The sequence below is a fragment of the Labrus mixtus genome, chromosome 23 (genome assembly GCF_963584025.1).
Source record: "Labrus mixtus chromosome 23, fLabMix1.1, whole genome shotgun sequence".
In the NCBI taxonomy this organism is placed as follows: Eukaryota; Metazoa; Chordata; class Actinopteri; order Labriformes; family Labridae; genus Labrus; species Labrus mixtus.
Window position 1 is genome coordinate 19,331,661 of NC_083634.1, and position 17,755 is coordinate 19,349,415.

The 17,755-nt window shown below is 42.7% G+C and overlaps 2 protein-coding genes across 2 annotated transcripts; one reads left to right on the top strand and one right to left on the bottom strand.

Moving 5' to 3' along the window:
• Positions 1-34: 34 nt before the first annotated feature.
• On the bottom strand, positions 35-8,203 carry LOC132958892 (serine/arginine repetitive matrix protein 5-like). Its single transcript, XM_061031977.1, has 6 exons — positions 4,098-8,203; positions 2,115-2,176; positions 1,854-1,892; positions 1,057-1,230; positions 399-964; positions 35-318 (listed from the first exon to the last, which is right to left on the bottom strand). Exons 1-6 carry the CDS (start codon positions 5,922-5,924, stop codon positions 35-37), a joined length of 2,952 nt encoding a protein of 983 aa, XP_060887960.1. The 5' UTR covers positions 5,925-8,203.
• Positions 8,204-9,978: 1,775 nt separating this feature from the next.
• On the top strand, positions 9,979-15,952 carry LOC132958325 (uncharacterized). Its single transcript, XM_061031076.1, has 2 exons — positions 9,979-10,102; positions 13,556-15,952. The coding sequence occupies exon 2, from the start codon at positions 13,889-13,891 to the stop codon at positions 15,401-15,403; it is 1,515 nt and encodes a 504-aa protein (XP_060887059.1). The 5' UTR covers positions 9,979-10,102; positions 13,556-13,888; the 3' UTR covers positions 15,404-15,952.
• Positions 15,953-17,755: the final 1,803 nt, after the last annotated feature.

Here is a 17,755-nt window from a genome sequence, read left to right on the forward strand (position 1 = left end):
TTGCTAAACTTCATAGTTAAACACACAATGACCTTCATCTCAAACTCAGACTTGCCTCACTCTTGAGCAACCTCATTGCTTTGGATGGAATCGTTGCCGACCGTTTCATCTTTGCTGCAGAAGAGGAAAAAGTCGAGGAAGCGGCAGAAGAAGACAATTTCTTCCGTCTCAAAGAGGAAGCGGGCAAGGAGCGTTTTCCTCCTTTGAGAGACGACGAGGAAGAGGAGGAGGTCATTTTGGCTAGCTCGGCCAATAAAGCAGGAGCCAGAGTTTTAACCATGGTCTCTAGGTCGGACTTATTGGACAGCGACTGGGCGGCTAAAGAGAAGAAGAGAAAAAAAAATGATGTCTTGATGTCTAAAAACTGAAAAGTGGAGGTCTCAAAGAAGTTTCCCAACCTGATGTTTCCAGCAGCTTCTTAGCCAGACTCTCCGCACTGTTTGACGCTTTCCGTTGAGGGGACGACCCCTCTCTGGACGATCGTCTCTCCTGGCTCCTCCCGGTTGGCGATCTGCTTCCAGCACTCCTCCCTGGCGGCGACCGCCCCCCGCCAACTCTCCTCGACGGTGACCACCTGTCGTCAACTCTCCTCGGTGGCGACCTTCGCTTGTCGAACCTCTTGGGCGGTGACCACCTATTGTCGACCCTCCTCGTCGGCGATCTGCTGTCGCTGCTCCTCCTCGACGGCGACTGTCTCTCGCCGGCCCTCCTTAACGGTGACCATCCTCCTTCGGGCCTCCTTGGCGGCGTCCATCTCTCGTCGCCCCGTATAGCATCGCCCTTCCTTGGCGGCGACCATCTGTTCCTCTGTGGCGACCACGACTCGTTGCTCCTCTTTAGGGGCGATCGTCTATCACGGGTTCTTCTTGGAGATGATTGTCTGTCGTCCTTCCTGCGTGGTGAGGATCGTCTCTCAGGGCTCTGTGAACGAGACCGATAGCTGGAGGTGGCGGGGCCGTCATACCTTGGAGGGCGAGAAGAGAACCGATGATTGTTTGGATAAAACCATTTTTTAACCAATGTCACAGCTGGAATCATCAGTTTTGTGCTACACACCTGCCGCTGTATTTGGAGCTCTGTGGAGACCGGGATCGGCTTCTGCGTTTATCCCGTCGACCCTCTGAGCCACGGCGGCGATGAGGGCTAACAGATTTTGATCGGGAGCGGCTTCCATGCCTGGTTTTCTTGGCAGAGGTTGAGCTTGGGGTCTTGGCATCTTTACCTGCAGCCCTGAAGAACCCAATGAAACAGGAAGTTAAAGACTGAATGTACCAGATTTGAAAACCTGAGGATCCATGTTATTCTTCTGTTCTCTAAACTACTCTTACAATTACATGATTCATTTTCAAAGTATGAGACAATGCAGTACAATTGCATTCAGTTCTATAGTCTATATCTATTGTACAATGTACATAAGCAAAGGAAAGGATGAAAGAAGGAAAGAAAATTAGATGATAGGAGAAAAAAGAATTACATGAGAAAAGGAAAAACAGGAAGGAAGGTCAGGAGAGGAATCAAGGGAGGGAGAATAGATAGATAAGTAAAGGGAAAATAAACAAGATAGGTGAAAGTATAAAGAGGAGGAAAGTAAAAGAGGGAGGTGACGAGATAAGATAAGACGGACAGAAAGGAAGCATTAAGAGAGGAGAGGGGGGAAGGAAGAAAGATAAGGAGGATAAGAGGAGTTCGGCAAGTGAGGAGAGAAAGGGAGCAAAGGAGAGGAAGACTGAGAGCAGAGAAGGAAAGGAAGGAGTTAAGAGAAGGGCATAGGAAAGTGACAAAGGAAAGGAAGGAGTAGAAGAAAGGTTGGAAGTTAGACGTGATGTACAACAACATGGTAGCCATCCATTTACCTAGGCCCAAGTGTAATCCCACCATCCCACTTAGGATATCTGTGGACGGGGGGAGAAAATCAAAAACAGCAACAATTAAAAAACAAAAAACAGACTACATATTGTGAATAAAGCCAAGTCATACAAGTATAACCCTTGTTTTACAGTTCTTACACTCAACAATATGTAAGTACATCCCCCCCCCCCCCCCAAACATACTCAGAAACAGCTTTGATTATCACAACAATCTCAAATACAAAAGATACTCAAGAAGAGACTGACTGTTTTCTGAGGCGTGTGCAGCTCTCAAGGTGAAGGCTGCTGTTCTGGTGGGAGATCCAATCCTATTCATCAGAACAACAGACACACAACAAATTAGACGGGGCTCGTTATTATCAAGATCGTTATCACCTTCACAATCTCACTGCCAATTTTTTTAGGATTGTCTGACAACACATGTTTTATTCAACAACACAGAAGAAAAAGTCCCTTGGATGTTCAAAGTAAGTCCGTTATTATTGGTGGTGTGTCGGGTCTCAGGAGTCCCAAGTGTCCAATTCCATTTCTCTGCTCAGGAAAGTCCCAGGGTGTGTGTTGATATTTAAAAAAAAAAAAAGCAGTCTTTCACAATCTTCAGCTGAGGCCAGTACTCCCAAAATATGAAAACACAGGCCGGAGCTAATACACTGGCAAAAATAATTAAAAATAAATGATGAGTTTTAACATAAAGCTTTATGATTGGTGGAAAAATAAATGGAAAAATAAGAATTATATTAAAAAAATATATAAAGAGCATTGAGTACTCTTTAAACATCTGACATTAGTCAGCTTGAGTCCATGGGCAACCTGTAAAAAACAATTACATCAAAAATCTTCTTCTTGGTTCTTGATTGTGTCAAATCTTGTCCTTTGGTCGGAGCTTGTATCAAAGTATCCCAAAGTTCAGTGAAGGTCATCTCAGCAGAATTCACTCAAGTACAGACCAGGAAAAAGAATAAATAAGCTGAGACATCTAGAGTAGTCGCAGAAAGATGTAGAAGCTGGGAGGCTGGGGTGTCTTTAAGTATTAAACCAAATTAAGAAACGTCCTCTGCATTTAAAGGATAACCAATCAAAGACAGATTGAAGTAGAAGAATCTCTGCTGATTGTGTGGTTGATTCAGTATTACAGTCTTTGTGGCATCTGGTCCATTGGCTTCAAGTGGAAGTCTACCTAGGTCACAGAATGACTAAAATAAAAGCTTGACTGATTTCTTATAACAGTCAGTATTGCAACACATCAAATGAGGTAGGAGAAAGACATTCACAAAAACTTTTAAAATAAATACTGAACCAAAAAAGGAACCTGCTGCAAAAGATCTTAAAGGTCACATATTATCCTCCTTAAATAAGTCCCAGAGGGTCCCCAAAATATGTCTTTCAAGTTTCTTCCAAGATCCTGTATTTGATCATACCTATAAACCCCTCTATTTCAGCCCTGCTCAGAACAGGCTGTTTCTGTAGCTTTAAATATGTAAATGAGCTGTGTCTGACCACGCCCACTCTCTGGAAGGGCTTGGGTGTCTCGGTGCTTTCTCGCTCCATGTCCTATTGTTTACGGTGAGAAGGCAGACTCAGAGGGCACCTAGCTGTGGGAGTGTCACCCACCTGGGGGAGGGGCTACTGCCCTTTGTGATGTCATGAAGGGAAAATCTCCAAACACCTTTGGGCACACATTTTCTGAAAAGTGGAGCAGGGAAAAGATGGAGAGGATGGACTTTGCCCATAATTGGGGGGTTTGTAGACGGACCAGAGACACATATTAGTGTTAGAAAAACATGGTGAAGTGGATTTTGAATAATAAGTGACCTTTAAGATTTGACCAGAATCTTGGTAACAGTTTTAAATCAATCAAATTCTCATCAGTCGTCTTGACTTACATATAACAACATGCAGTTGGTGGTTAGTTTTGGAAAACATCAAAAACAACATCCAAGACAATTAAACTCCGGTAAAAAAATTGCCACACAAATGTGCACATCTTAAATTGTATTTTCTGACAGCAAAATACCAAAACCTTTAAATCATAAGAATTCACATAAAGCTTTCCAAAGGGCTTTGGAATTCACACATTCTTGACAGAAATTGAAACCATTCAGTAAATATCCACAGAATTACAACTGATTGACAAACATAATGTAATTATACAATTGAAAAAGAAGAAATTTAGATACCCACAGTGTCCAAGAAAGGACAGAGAACAGGGGGGGGCAGTCTTCTACTCACCTTCAAGTCAGTACATTCTTTGTTACATAGAACACAGGTATGAGGAAAGATTCTTGGTGAGGCCGCAGCATAGTCAAACATCATCTCTGGTGTTGGCTGATCCTTGGAGACTGCCGCCTCGTTTTTCGGCTGTCCTTTAGAAGTTGATAGCTTCACCAAGCGTGCAAGGACACCAGTAGGGGGAACTTGCCCTTTCTGTGATACTGGGTGCTTCTGATGCTGCTGCATCTGTTTCTTTGACTGCTGCTGTTTCAAAGGCTGCTTCTGCACCGGCTGCTTCGGAACTTGCTTTAGTGACTGATTCTTGGCCTTCTTAACCGGCTGCTTCTGCGTCTGCTGTATTGGCTGTTGCGATGCCTGATGACTCTTCACGGGAACTGTTGGCCTTTGACCTGGAGTTTTACTGCCAATTAGCACAAGGCCAGGTCGGCTGGGATGTGCGCCATGGGTTCGAGTAGAAGGTGGTTGGGTTTTCAATATTGACTGGGGATGTACTTCCTGTTGACTCAAAGAAGCAAGTTTGGAGGCCTCAGACTTGAGAGCACTCATTTCTGAGTTTTTCTTTAGCTGAGAGAAAGAATTGAGGATATCTTGGAAAGTCCGTTTTGGTTGAACCTGCCATGGTTTTGTCTGATCACTGCTTGGAGAATCCACAGGTCTAAGAACTGAACCGTACATAGAGCTTAGAGTGGTGGAAGAACGCGTCTGCTCACTTGACGAACCCAAGGCACTACTTTTAAACTCTGGTGTGTTTTTCTGCAGTGGCTCTCTACAGTGTCTTTCATCAGTGTCCATCACAAACAAATTTCCACACCCACCACCGTTGTCTCTGTCAATTTTCCTTCCAATCTCATCCCCAACGCCTGCTGCATACTTGCTTGTATGTCCATAGTCAATCACATTACTCGGCTGGAGTACAGCTGATGAAGTTTTATCCACTGCCCCACCAGAACTCATTGTTCTGGTGAGCTGGGGTTCGAGATAGGCTTTTGACTGAACTGCTGTTGCTGCACTCTTGTCCTTTTGAAGGCGTATTTGGCGCAAGATGAATGGCAGGTTAGCAGGGGTAATCTGGTCTTCAGGATAAGAGATGAGATGTTCCAAATCCTCTTTCTCAAGTCCGAATTGCAGAAGGATGCTAGCAGCTGATTCATAGGTGTACATGGGTTGAAAGGGTTCTGTAGAGGATGCAGGTTTGTCTGAGGCTGAACGGTCATAATCACCTAACCCTGGAATAGTCTGCATACCATGTTCTCTTTCATCAGGGTTATTTAACCTACCGTCAGCAATTCTTGCATAGTTTGACAAAGCAGATGATGACTTTAATATGGAGCCATCTGTTGAGGGCCGTATATAGTTTGTCAAACGGTTCAAGTTGCTACTGCCACTTCCAATGTCCACTTCATGTTTGTGTCCCAGAGATGCAGAAGCTGTAGTCATTGCGTAGGAGGCGCCAGGAGAGTGAAAGTCATCCCTTTGCGTGCTGGTAAACCGGGTTCCCTGGTCCATAGGTTGATGCAAGGGTGTACCAGGAGGCCATACCCCCTCTCTGGCTCTCCCAATGTGCATGTCTATAGAGCTCTTTGTATCCTCATCCCTTATGGCCCGACTAGGTTCAGGCCTGTAATTCAGCGACGCAGAGACTGTTTGTCCAGAGTTTTCAGGAATTACAGGAGAAGCTCCAAAAGAACTGAACCTAGAACCGGGTCCAAGAAAAGAAGGTGGCCCCCGAGGATCCCTCTCAGGCGGTGTATTGGAGTGTCCATACTGCCCCTGGGTGGGATTGTGGTTCCCGGGGGCATAGGGGTTATAAAAAGGATGGGACATGGTGTTGGTGATGTCCAGAAGTCAAGCTCTTGATTTCAGCTTCAGTTCGAGAAAGGGCATTGACTTTTAAAGGTTGCAGCTTTGCTGCCAACAACGAGGAATTGTAAATTTGTGTCAATGCTAGCTCACTTTTCAGTTGAACCAGCAGCAATGGTTCAGTCTGCTGGCCAGTTAGGAGCAAGCTCCCTGGGAGCCCTCCAAATAGAGGGCTCTAAGGGGCTCAGGAGTAGAAGAAAAGACACACTGCTCCGATAGCAATGCAAAGCTGAAAAGCTGAAAAACAAAGGAAGGGATTATTGAATGAGACTGTACATCAGCTTTTTAGATTGGTAAAATCCACCATCTGGAAGGTTGTGTCTTGATTTGTTCACTTTGTTGCTTCCTGCTGGAGAGACATTAATTCCATCTATTTAACTACTTTAAAGGCCCCGACACACCAAGCAGACCGCAAAGAAGTAGTGTTTGATAAAATGGCACTGGCGTTGTGAGCACTTGGTCTTTTAGTGGGGGGGAAAAAAAAAGAGGCAGAGGCGACAAATAAGGAGGAACCGCACTAATAGGTGAAAGCATGGATACTACAGCGGTAGGTTCAAGGGGCTTTCCTGAACCCGCAAAAACTAGGGCGACAATCGCTCACCGAAGGTCCAACAAGGACCGACGGCCGACAATCTCCTTGGTGTGTCAGGGAAAAGAAGAGGGCAAAGGCAACAAAGGGCACAAAGTGAAAAAAGGTGAATTGCTCTTAACAATTAGAACATCTTTGTGTAAGTGGTGGGGTTTTGCACCCATAGACTGACAATTCACATTTTGAAATCAAAGTTTTCCCTAAAGCAGTTTCCTTCTCAGAAGCTCAAATTAGATCATACCATCTTGAAAACATGGCGTCGAATGCTAGAAGGGAAAGACTAAACGACTGAACTTCCACTATGTGCTCTGGAACAAAATTTATTGGGTTTGAGGTTTGGTAGTGTAACAACATTATACACATTGAGGAATATGTGATATACAATGTGGTAGCCTGATAATGATACACAGTGATGGATACAATTGTTTTGTCTTCAATAAAACACGGAGCTCGGTGACAGTGCGTCGTAACTGAACAGATTCCCACACAGGAACAGTCTTTCAGGAAAGTCCGGTGATTTCCCTTCTTCATGGAACCCAAAATGAGATGCTTTTAAAAATGCCAACTAACTGTACAGGATGCTGAAAAAAACAGACGTAACTTTTTTTTTCTCTAATGTTGATATTGAACATTAAAGTCTATTTTGTTGAAGTGTTATTTGTAGAGCCTGACCGATTAATCGGCCACATATCGAGTGACAATCGGTATCGGCTAATTTTATCGCTGATATCACTAGATTTATTTACCTGTCAAATAGCATTTAATTGGAGTATTATTGTATTACACTAGCAGGTTTCTTCCTGTCATTAGCAGAGGGCGCTATATAGATTACAACAAGCATCATTGCCCTCCACAGTGTCAAGCAATGACGCACGTATGCACAGTTATTTTCCAGTTGAGTGACCACCTTGTCTACGTTATCCACAAGTGTTTGACATTTGAGGGATCAACGCAGAGATATCGATATCGGATTTTTTAACTCCACATTAACGATTTTGGCACCAAAAATCCCCCATATCTATAATTTCAACAGTGACAGCAGACTTATTCGGCGGCTCTGTTTCTGGAAGTAAATTTCCCCATTTCAAATCCTCCACTGACATTTTATATCATCGTTTATAACAAGAGATTGAAGCCTGTAACCATGACAACCATCTTACCCTGTTGAAAGATCAGAAAGAATTATGCAATTGTCAATTTTGTTTTTACTATACCTGTGTTTGTTTCTTTATAACCACTTAATCCATATATCATGTAATCATAACAGCTTTCATTGCTTTTCCATATACCGTTTATCATGCATGCACAGTGTTTCCCTTAGGTTTACAGCGTTGGGGGGGTGGGGGGGGGGGGACACGCCGAAACAAACACTTGAAGGAATCTTGGTGTTCCTGCATTACTTTTAATGACAGCTGTCCTTTTCTATCGGAAAAGTATCCTTAAATGACTTCTTCCCCTGATTACAGACTCTATCCACTATCCTATCTCTACAATAAAGGCACAAAAAGCCCAAAAACTAATCTTTAAAAACAACGTTGACCTTCAAGGGGGGCGGGCCGCCCTCCTAATATAATGGTAGGGGAAACACTGATGCATCCGTTGGGCGCCTTTGCACCTGTGAGTGCACCAAATCTTGAGCAAAACCACAAACGAACTTGTGTGGGCGTTTAACGCTTCTGCAAATTTGCATCGTTCACATTTTTTCAAGGTCCCGACTGAGACACAGTTTGGCTTTAAAAAGGCTGAGAAGGCTTTTTTGCTCTTGCTTAAAGGCTCCACGTAGAGCAAATATATAGCTTCACCTCTTTGAACATGTCCAGACATGCAACACCCCAATACTCTGGACTATTTAACATTTGATTCTGCGCAAAAAAAAAAAACTGCATTGAAAAATGGAGAACAGGCAAAAGTACAAGTCTGTAAACATATTAATTACCTGGAGTTAAGGAACTACCAATCCCACAATCCATTGCAAATGATAATTCTTCTTCTTAAATGTAACTTTAGTTGTTGTTATCGTGTTATAGAGCTTGCTGCTGTGATGGTTTCAATCAAACATAACCTGAGAAAAAGTCATGCATTTATAGGCTCATTAATTGTAAATGATTAATCGATAATTGATCGTTAAGGTGTTCAACTGAAATTTGCAACCCTACTTATCACATAGCATTTTATCTTCAAACAGTGATCCAGGGACCATATTTTTCCTCTTGAGCACAGTTTGTATATAGAGTTATGACCATATACCACAGAATCTGTACACTTCTCCAACTTTAAAATTTCTCTACATAGTGCACCTTTAATGTTTGACAAACCCGAAGATCCAAAATGGTGGTGTTTACTATGTTTAAGAGTCACAGGCCGTGTCTTAGCACAGAGGTAACTCCCGTAAAGACTTATCAAAAACAACGCTTTACAAGCAAAAAACAAGATATAAAACTGCAGATGAGTTTCTGACTTTGAACACAAACCAGTTGGTCAATAAAACAGAGCAAAGGTTGCTCAGTAGAACTAGCCACGCATGCTCCTGCTAATGGTCGTCTTCAGGAGAAACCGCGTACAAACACACACTTTACGAGTCAACAAACATCACCTACGTCGACTGTAGAGGCTTATTATTACAACACGGGTTTCCATTAAGGTGTATTTGTTTCATACCTGTCGTTATTTATGCTTATCTTTCCGCTACCTTGTGCTCAAACTCATCGAACTGTCCAGTTGCAGCCAGGGAGGAATTCCAAGTTCCGCGAATAACAGTGACGACTTCCTGTTTTGGTGCGTGGCCTTCAGAATAAAATCGCGGGCCGTTTGAAGTCGAAGTCGTCTTCTTATAGAGAAATAGATACTTTATCGATCCCGACGGAAATTCAAAGCATCCAGTAGCAGGTTACAAAGACGTACATGACATGAAACATTTGTTACAAATTAACCACGCCCCCCTCCCATACATATATATTAACCTGAAAAAAGATTTAAAGAATACCCCTAGATGAAACAAACTTAAACTGTGCAATTAAAAATAGATTTATACAAGAAATGTACATAACCCGTGCAGGGATAATAATATATTTGTAATATAAAGCAAGAACTTATAAACAGTTGAGGAAAAAATCTGTAATTAGACCTGAATATAAAAAAATAAGAATAAAAGTGTTGACCTTCTGAAGTTGTGTTGTTTATATATGTACAGCAATGTTTAAAAAAGCAGATGAGAAGATAGCCTGTAAATAGATAGGGTCACACTTTAAAGAGGACATATCATCCCCCTTTTTCTAATTTTCTGGTGGGAGGAGGCAGTACCCGATGACGACGGTTGCCACTCAAACTTCAGCGCTTTTATTCTGAAGGCCAGAAACGGTGCGTCGAAGTTCTCAAGTTAGAGCTATAAATTCCCCCTGACATACAGCAAGCTGACAGTAAATAAGGAGTGGGACAGACGCGGCCGAAGATCTCCTGGGTGAGTCAGGCTCTTCAGAAATACCTTCCTAAAAAAAGTGCGAGGATGAGAGTGAGCAGAAGGTCGCCGCAAGGCACGCACCTGTAATAACCGCAGGTGTGTGACAAAGAAATAGAAATAGAAAAATGTGTGATGTGTGTTTGCTTTGCTCATAAGTTTTAGGCAGTAGCGGAGCGAGTGTGGGGGCCCACTGTTGTCTCAAGGGGCGGGCCACTTTGAGCCAAATTTAACATGCATTTTGTTATTTAGTTGAATTTTCGAATAAAGTTGGTTTGACTAGATTTGAGTCTCTATTTTCCTTTTCCGCAATCAAGACACACAATGTATTTTGTAGAGCAGAGAGGGCCCCCCCCTCCACTGCCAAGGGGGTTCTCAACTTCAGCAGCAAACAAACAGCTGTGGCCTGTTTGTAATGTCATTGATTCCACCCCCGCTGCTGTCTGGAGTTTTAAAAACCTAGTCGTCTGCTTTATTTCTGTTTACCTTGCAGTTTTTCGTAACATTAAAAGTGTAAAAAAAACTAAGTAAAAGACTGTAATATTTACAGTCTATGATGAAAACTTCATTGGTAAGTTGTTTCATCATACGCTTAGAGTCTTTTGTTTGTTGCTTGGTTACCGTTTGTTGTCGTGCGTGGGTTGATTATGTGTGGGTTTTATTATGTAGTCCATTTGGCTGGATGGGCGTCCAACTTCACTGAATGTCAAACTGTTGTTGCCTTCTTTGGTTTAGGCAGGGGCCAACAGGGGCCAGTGTCCCTGTAACACTGAGCTTGGTCCCCCCTGTGCCCCCCGCCTCCAAAAGGAAGAGCCCCCCTAATAACACATACACAGTATTTGACTCAACAACCGGACTCACAATCTAGTATTAAATACTGAAACAAACATAAATCATGGTATTTAATGATGTGCATATTATTTGGCATAATATATACAGCCGATACTAAACCATAAATACTATACTAATGAGGCCAGAGAGCATACGCCTGGGTATGCTCTTGTGATTTAAGTTTACACATGTTTTTTGTGATTCTTATAGCAGTTTCTCCACATTGACATTTATTAAAGTATATTGAAGACGATGTTTTTTTATAACATCATGTAAAAAAGTCATAATAATACTAGAATAAAGTTGAAAATTAACAAGAATAAAGTCGTAAATGAACAAGAATAAATTTGTAAATTTATGAGAATAAAGTTGTTTATTTTAGTAGGGCCCGACCAATATGTTAATAAATTAGTAATATAAATAAATGAGCCGATACAGATATTCATTGTTATGCTAATATAGGCCAATTGAATTAGCTAAATTATTAAAAGGTCAGCTCTAGGTCTGAACACATGTGGCTCCTTTGGGACTAGTTGTGGCTCTTTTAGGTCCTACTTGGAGAAAAAAAATCCAAAGTAATTATTTAAAAAAGGGAAACATTGTCAGCAGAATTATACTTTGTCACTGTGTTTCCCCACACATATTTTAGGGAATAAATCTCTAATCTTGCAGAAATATAATTTTATATATATATATATATAATTGGTCGATGTGGCTCTTAAGTCTAGTCTAGGTCCATTTGGTTCATGGTTTTCAGAGTCTGGATCTGGTGGGTGGGGGTGGGAGGGATGAGTTCATGCAAAGGGGGGAAGGGGGGAAACTATGAGTAACCCAATTCAGTCCCCGTTTCAAGACGCTATTGTGGAATCTTATATTCTTTATACTTTTATGTTTGCTTATTAACTGATCCAATACATTAGACATAGCCTCACGTATACATGCAACATGACCTTATAACCACTGCAGCACACGAACATTGCACGATACTCACCTCACCCCAGATGTTCTTACCTTTGAGATAACACAGACTCAACAACACCTCCTTATAAGGCACATATTTGTACCACCGGCCACAAGGTGCTGACACAGATAAAACTACACCCTTTTCTCTGTTCCTCCTCTGTAAGTTACGATCGCACTATATGCTCAAGTATATAAAGATTGTACGCCCCAAGAGCGGGCAGAGAATTTACTTTGTGTATCCTGTACGCGGGGGGGGGGGGGGGGGGTGACTGTATTGAATCTAGACTTGATGATAGGCGATTCAGAGGAATTCTGTGATTGAATAAGACGAGACAACGCGACAAATGGCACGACATGACAGGTGGAGAAGACAAACATTCTCACTTACCCTGAGAGCTATTTACGTCTCAATGCTGCTCGTCTCGGTTTCTAAAGTTCGCAGTTTGAGGAAGTTACGTCAAAAGAAGTGATTCATGACCGGGCAGGTGTCTGTGCCAGTTTGTTTGTTATTCATGCACATAGGGCGGATTTCAGAAAGTTTTTAGCAGAAATTCAGCCAAAACACTTCATGTTGCTAGGTTGATGTGTCCATGTACAAGGGCTGTAATAAAATCAAGCGAGGCTCCTCTACTGTTATCTAGGACCATATGTTGAGTCTTTTTGTATAATCTTTTTGAATCAAGGATCTGTTTTCTTTTACTTCAGTTCTTATATATCATCTTCAACATCCTTTTTTGGCTCAATTAGATCATTGAACACTTACATAACAGACAACTTGTTGTGGAACTTTTGTCAGTCAGGAGATGGAGTTCAGAGTCGGATCTCACGGTCTAATGCTTTCCCATATTAGACATGTTTGATATCACAGCATATGCAAAAAAAAAAAGTTGATGTTATTTTTCCCGGTATTGTACAGTTAGTGCACATTTTATAAAGCACCTAACATTGGGTTCAGACAAGGGTATAAAGAGCCAGACACCTTGTCGATGACCAATGACAGACAACAGAATTGTATCTATTGATGTGTATGATCAGTGTTTCCCCTACCATTATATTGAGGGGGCGGCCCCAAATTTAAAAAAATTAAGATTTATTTTGGGGCTTTTTGTGCCTTTATTGTAGAAATAGGATGGTGGATAGAGTCGGAAATCAGGGAAATAAGTCATTTAAGGATAACTTTCAGATAGAAAAGGACAGCTGTCATTAAAAGTAACACATGAACACCAAGATTCCTTCAAGTGTTTGTGTCGTCGTGTCACCGTGTCGCCATGTCGGCTTGTTCCCACCCCCCCCCCCCCCCCCCCCCCCCCAACGCTGTAAACCTAGGGGAAACACTGATGATGATTAGGCTATCGCAATGTTTATCATATTCTTCCTTCTGTATACTTTCTTGTTGCTACACTATTCAACCTGAAACCCAGTTTATTTGATTCCAGGGGTGATTACATAGTCTCTAGTCCCTATGAGCATTCAACATTGTGTTTTCAAGAACGTCAGAATTATGGTTTTGTGGTGTATGATGTTTTGAGAAGGAAATTGCTTTAGGGAGAACTTGAATTTCAAGATGTGCATTGTTTAGTCTACTGGTGCAAAACCCTGCAAGTTACTCAAAGTGATGCCTACAAATGTGTCTGTTTCTGATGTGCCCCGTTAACAGCCTTTACCTTTTGTTCACTCTTTGTCTGTGCTTTGTTGGATTTGCCTTGTCTTATCTTTTCTCTCATAATAGATACATATATGAAATTACTTTTTCTCCAGCAGGAAGAACCTAAGTGGACAAGTCAAGACACAACCTTCCGGATGGCGGAGTTTACCCAACAAAAAAGCTGAAGTACAGTCCCATTATATTTTTTATCAGAGCAATCTGCCCGTTGTTCTTCTCCTTGGCTCACAGTAGCCCTCTATTTGGAGGGCTCCCAGGGAGCTAGCTCCTGACTGGCCCATGGACTGCCTCCTTACCGCTGGCTCAACTGAAAAGTGAACTAGCACTGACAAAGCTGTTGACCTGTTGGTAGCAAAGCTGCAACCCTAATGCCCATTCTCGAACTGCTACAAAGATCAACTGCTTGACTTCAGAAGTGCATTGACACCATGTCCAATCCTTCTTATAACCCCTATGCCCCTGGGAACCCAAATTCCACCCAGGGGCAAAGAGAACATAATATGCAGACCATTCCAGAGTTAGGTGATTATGACCTTAGAGCCTCAGACAAACCTGCAGCCACCTCGGAACATAGGAAACCCAAGTTCACCCCTGAAACTGCTGCTAAAATCCTTCTGCACTTTGGACTTGAGAAAGAAGATTTGGAATTTCTTATCTCCTATCCTGAAGACCAGATGACCCCTGCTAACCTGCCACTCATCTTGCACCAAATACACCTACAAAAAGACAGAGACAATAGTGGTGGGAGTGGATATGTGTCTACGATGGATACGACTGATAACAGAAACGGTCAAGAACCATTTCAAAAGAAAGATACAGAGCAGGAGAGTTCCTTTACTAGTCTTGGCTCTTCATGCAGTTCAGCTCTAAGTTCGGCATCTCCAAGCAGTGATAAGACGACACAATCACAGATGCTACCCAAGCAGACTTTCCAAGATACCCTCAGCTCCTTCCCTCTGCAAAAGGTAGACACAGACATGAGGTTTTACAAGTCAGAGGCCCCCAAACCAGTTCCTTTGAACCCACAGGAAGTAGATTGCCAGTCAATACTGAAAACCCAACTACCTTCCACTCTGTCCCACGGCATACATCCCAGTCGACCTGGCCTTGTGCTCATTGGTAGCAATGATTGGACTTTCCAAGATACCCTCAGCTCTTCTCTGCCAAAGAAAGACACAGACATGAGGTTTTACAAGTCAGAGGCCCCGAAACCAGTTCCTTTGAATCCACAGGAAGTAGATTGCCAGTCAATACTGAAAACCCAACTACCTTCCACTCTGTCCCATGGCATACATCCCAGTCGACCTGGCCTTGTGCTCATTGGTAGCAATGATCAGGCTTTCCAAGATACCTTCAGCTCCTTCCCTCTGCCAAAGAAAGACACAGACATTAAGGTTTACAAGTCTGAGGCCCCCAAACCTGTTCCATTGAATCAACAGGAAGTAGATTGCCAGTCAACACTGAAAACCCAACTACCTTCCACTCTGTCCCATGGCATACATCCCAGTCGACCTGGCCTTGTGCTCATTGGTAGCAATGATCGGACTTTCCAAGATACGCTCAGCTCCTTCCCTCTGCCAAAGAAAGACACAGACATTAAGGTTTACAAGTCTGAGGCCCCCAAACCTGTTCCACTGAATCAACAGGAAGTAGATTGCCCGTCAACACTGAAAACCCAACTACCTTCCACTCTGTCTCATGGCTTACATCCCAGCCAACCTGGTCTTGTTCTGAGTGGTAGCAATGATGCCAGTGACCCAAAGGAGGTGAAAGACGAGGTTGCTGTCTCCAAGGACCAGCCATCACCAGAGATGTTGTATGACTATGCTTTGGCCATACCAAAAATCTTTCCTCATACCTGTTCTCTATGTAACAAAGACTGTACTGACTTGAACGTGAGTAGAAAAGTCGTCCTGTTCGCTCTTCTTTTTGGAAATATTTGATTGTTTAATATGCCAAATTTTGTTCTGTCAATTATCATATGTCATTCTGTGAGGAATTCTGGAAGTAAGATTAGGCGATTACATAGCAATAACTTTGTGACCTGACTGAAGTGACAGTCATGACAGACTACACAGTGATTCCCAACAAATCAGAACGACAATCAGAAGAGATTATTTTATATTTCGGCATGATACAACCAGCTTCCCAGTTTCCATGTCTTACCACAGCTACTCTAGATGTCTCAGCTTGTGTGTGTATATTCTCTCCTGGTCTGTACTCGAGTGAATTTCTGCAGAGATGGCCTTCAGGGAACTTTGGGAAACTTGGATACTAGCTCGGACCCAAGGACAAGATCTTGCAAGATCAGGAACCAAAAAAGAAGATTTTTGTTGTAGTGATTGTTTGTCAAATGCACTGCTGTATTTATTACCTATGAGTTTGAAGAGTTTACAAAGTTACTAAATATTCAGGGTCCTTATAGTTTTGATGACGCTTATCACATTTATTTTGTCACAACTCTTGGGCCTTTGCCTAAGCCATGAATTCAACTCAGCCTTTTTCTTTTACATCAATACACACTGGATGGACATTTGGGCTTTAGAGACTCTTCACACCCACAACTATGATGCCAATACTTTGAAATTTAAAGTGACTTTTTTAAGGCTTCTGTATTGTTGATGAAATGTGTGATGTCAGACAATCCAAACTCTGCAGCTGGGATTGTGATGGTGATAGAGATGTTGACGATAAATGGGCCTATCTTGATGTTTTGTGTCTGTTTTGACTAATAGGATTGGCTCTACCACAAGTTCAGCGTCCAACACCAGAGGAATAGCAGCAAAGTCCTCAGTAAACAGTCAGTTTTTTTCTTTATTCACCTTACTTGTTTGGGATTATTTTTGATCATTACCTTGATCGGAGTATTGGGAATTGTAATTCGGGGTGCAAAAAAAAAAAAATGTTAAAGCATTGTAAAATGTAAAATTCTTTCAGAATAAAGTACTGAAGGTTATTGTAATGTTTGTCTGCAGAACCGCTACAATGCTGCAAAATACTGACTTGGCTTTTGTTCGCTAAATATGCTAAATTCAGTTTGAGTTGTTGTGTTTTTAATAATTGTCCTTTTTTTTCAGTTTCCCTAAGTGGTACTGTGGTGGGATTGCAAAGCCCTCCACATCAACCTCTGCAAAGAACACCAGGCATGGAAGTCGCTCCAGTTCCAAATCGATCATCCCTCATTGCCAAAGTAGCCGATCACAATCTCCACAACGCTCTGGATACGGCCACAGGTCTGTACTGTGTAAACAAGGATACCAGCTTTTAAAGGGGAGAACAGAAGGCTTTACTATCTTGTGGAAACGAACTACCCAACTAGGTTTAATTAGTTATATATGTAAAATTATTTAGTCCATTTTTTCACCGGGTCTCTGTCTTTTTCGCTCCCAAAGGTACAGCCCTTCTTCCCCCACATGGAGCACTGAGAGATGGTCACACTCACGGAGCCCGGAGAGACGGTCACGCTCACGGAGCCCAAAGAGACGGTCACGCTCACGGAGCCCGGAGAGATGGTCACGCTCACGGAGCCCGGAGAGACGGTCACGCTCACGGAGCCCAAAGAGACGGTCACGCTCACGGAGCCCGGAGAGATGGTCACGCTCACGGAGCCCAAAGAGACGGTCACGCTCACCGAGCCCAAAGAGACGGTCACGCTCACCGAGCCCGGAGAGATGGTCCTCAACAAGGAGGAAGGATGACAGACTATCACCTCCAAGGAAATTTCATGACAGGCGATCACCCCTAAGGAGGAGTAAGGAGACCCGATTGCCAACAAGGAGGGCATATGATAGACGGTCACCAACACGGTGGACTAGCAAGACACGGTCACCAAAGAGGAGGAGCGACGAGAGGCAGTCATCACCAGGAAGGGTTGCCAATAGAAAGTCCTCACTAAGGAAGGTTGGCAAGAAATACTCGCCACCTTGGAGGAGCGACGATAGATGTTCCCCACCACGGAGGGTTGACAAGAGAAGGTCGCCACCAGGTAGTGTTGGGACCGATAAGACCTCTTATGTCATCACTGTTTTTAAAGATTTGTCTTTAATGGAACATTAAAAAAAAAAAGATAAAGTGCTTATCATTGATAACTTTATTTTGTTTTAATGATATTTCCCAGTTTAAGATCTGGTCAACTTCAGTTAGTTCAGCAAATCTTGTACTTGACTCATGAGACTTCAAGCTGACATCAAGCTTCTATTTTGTCTTGACATTCATTTCATCTTTTTCTCCTAAGCCGTCCAGTCGCTGTCAGATCCGACTGACTTGGAGTCCGTGGTTAAATCTCTGGCTCCTGC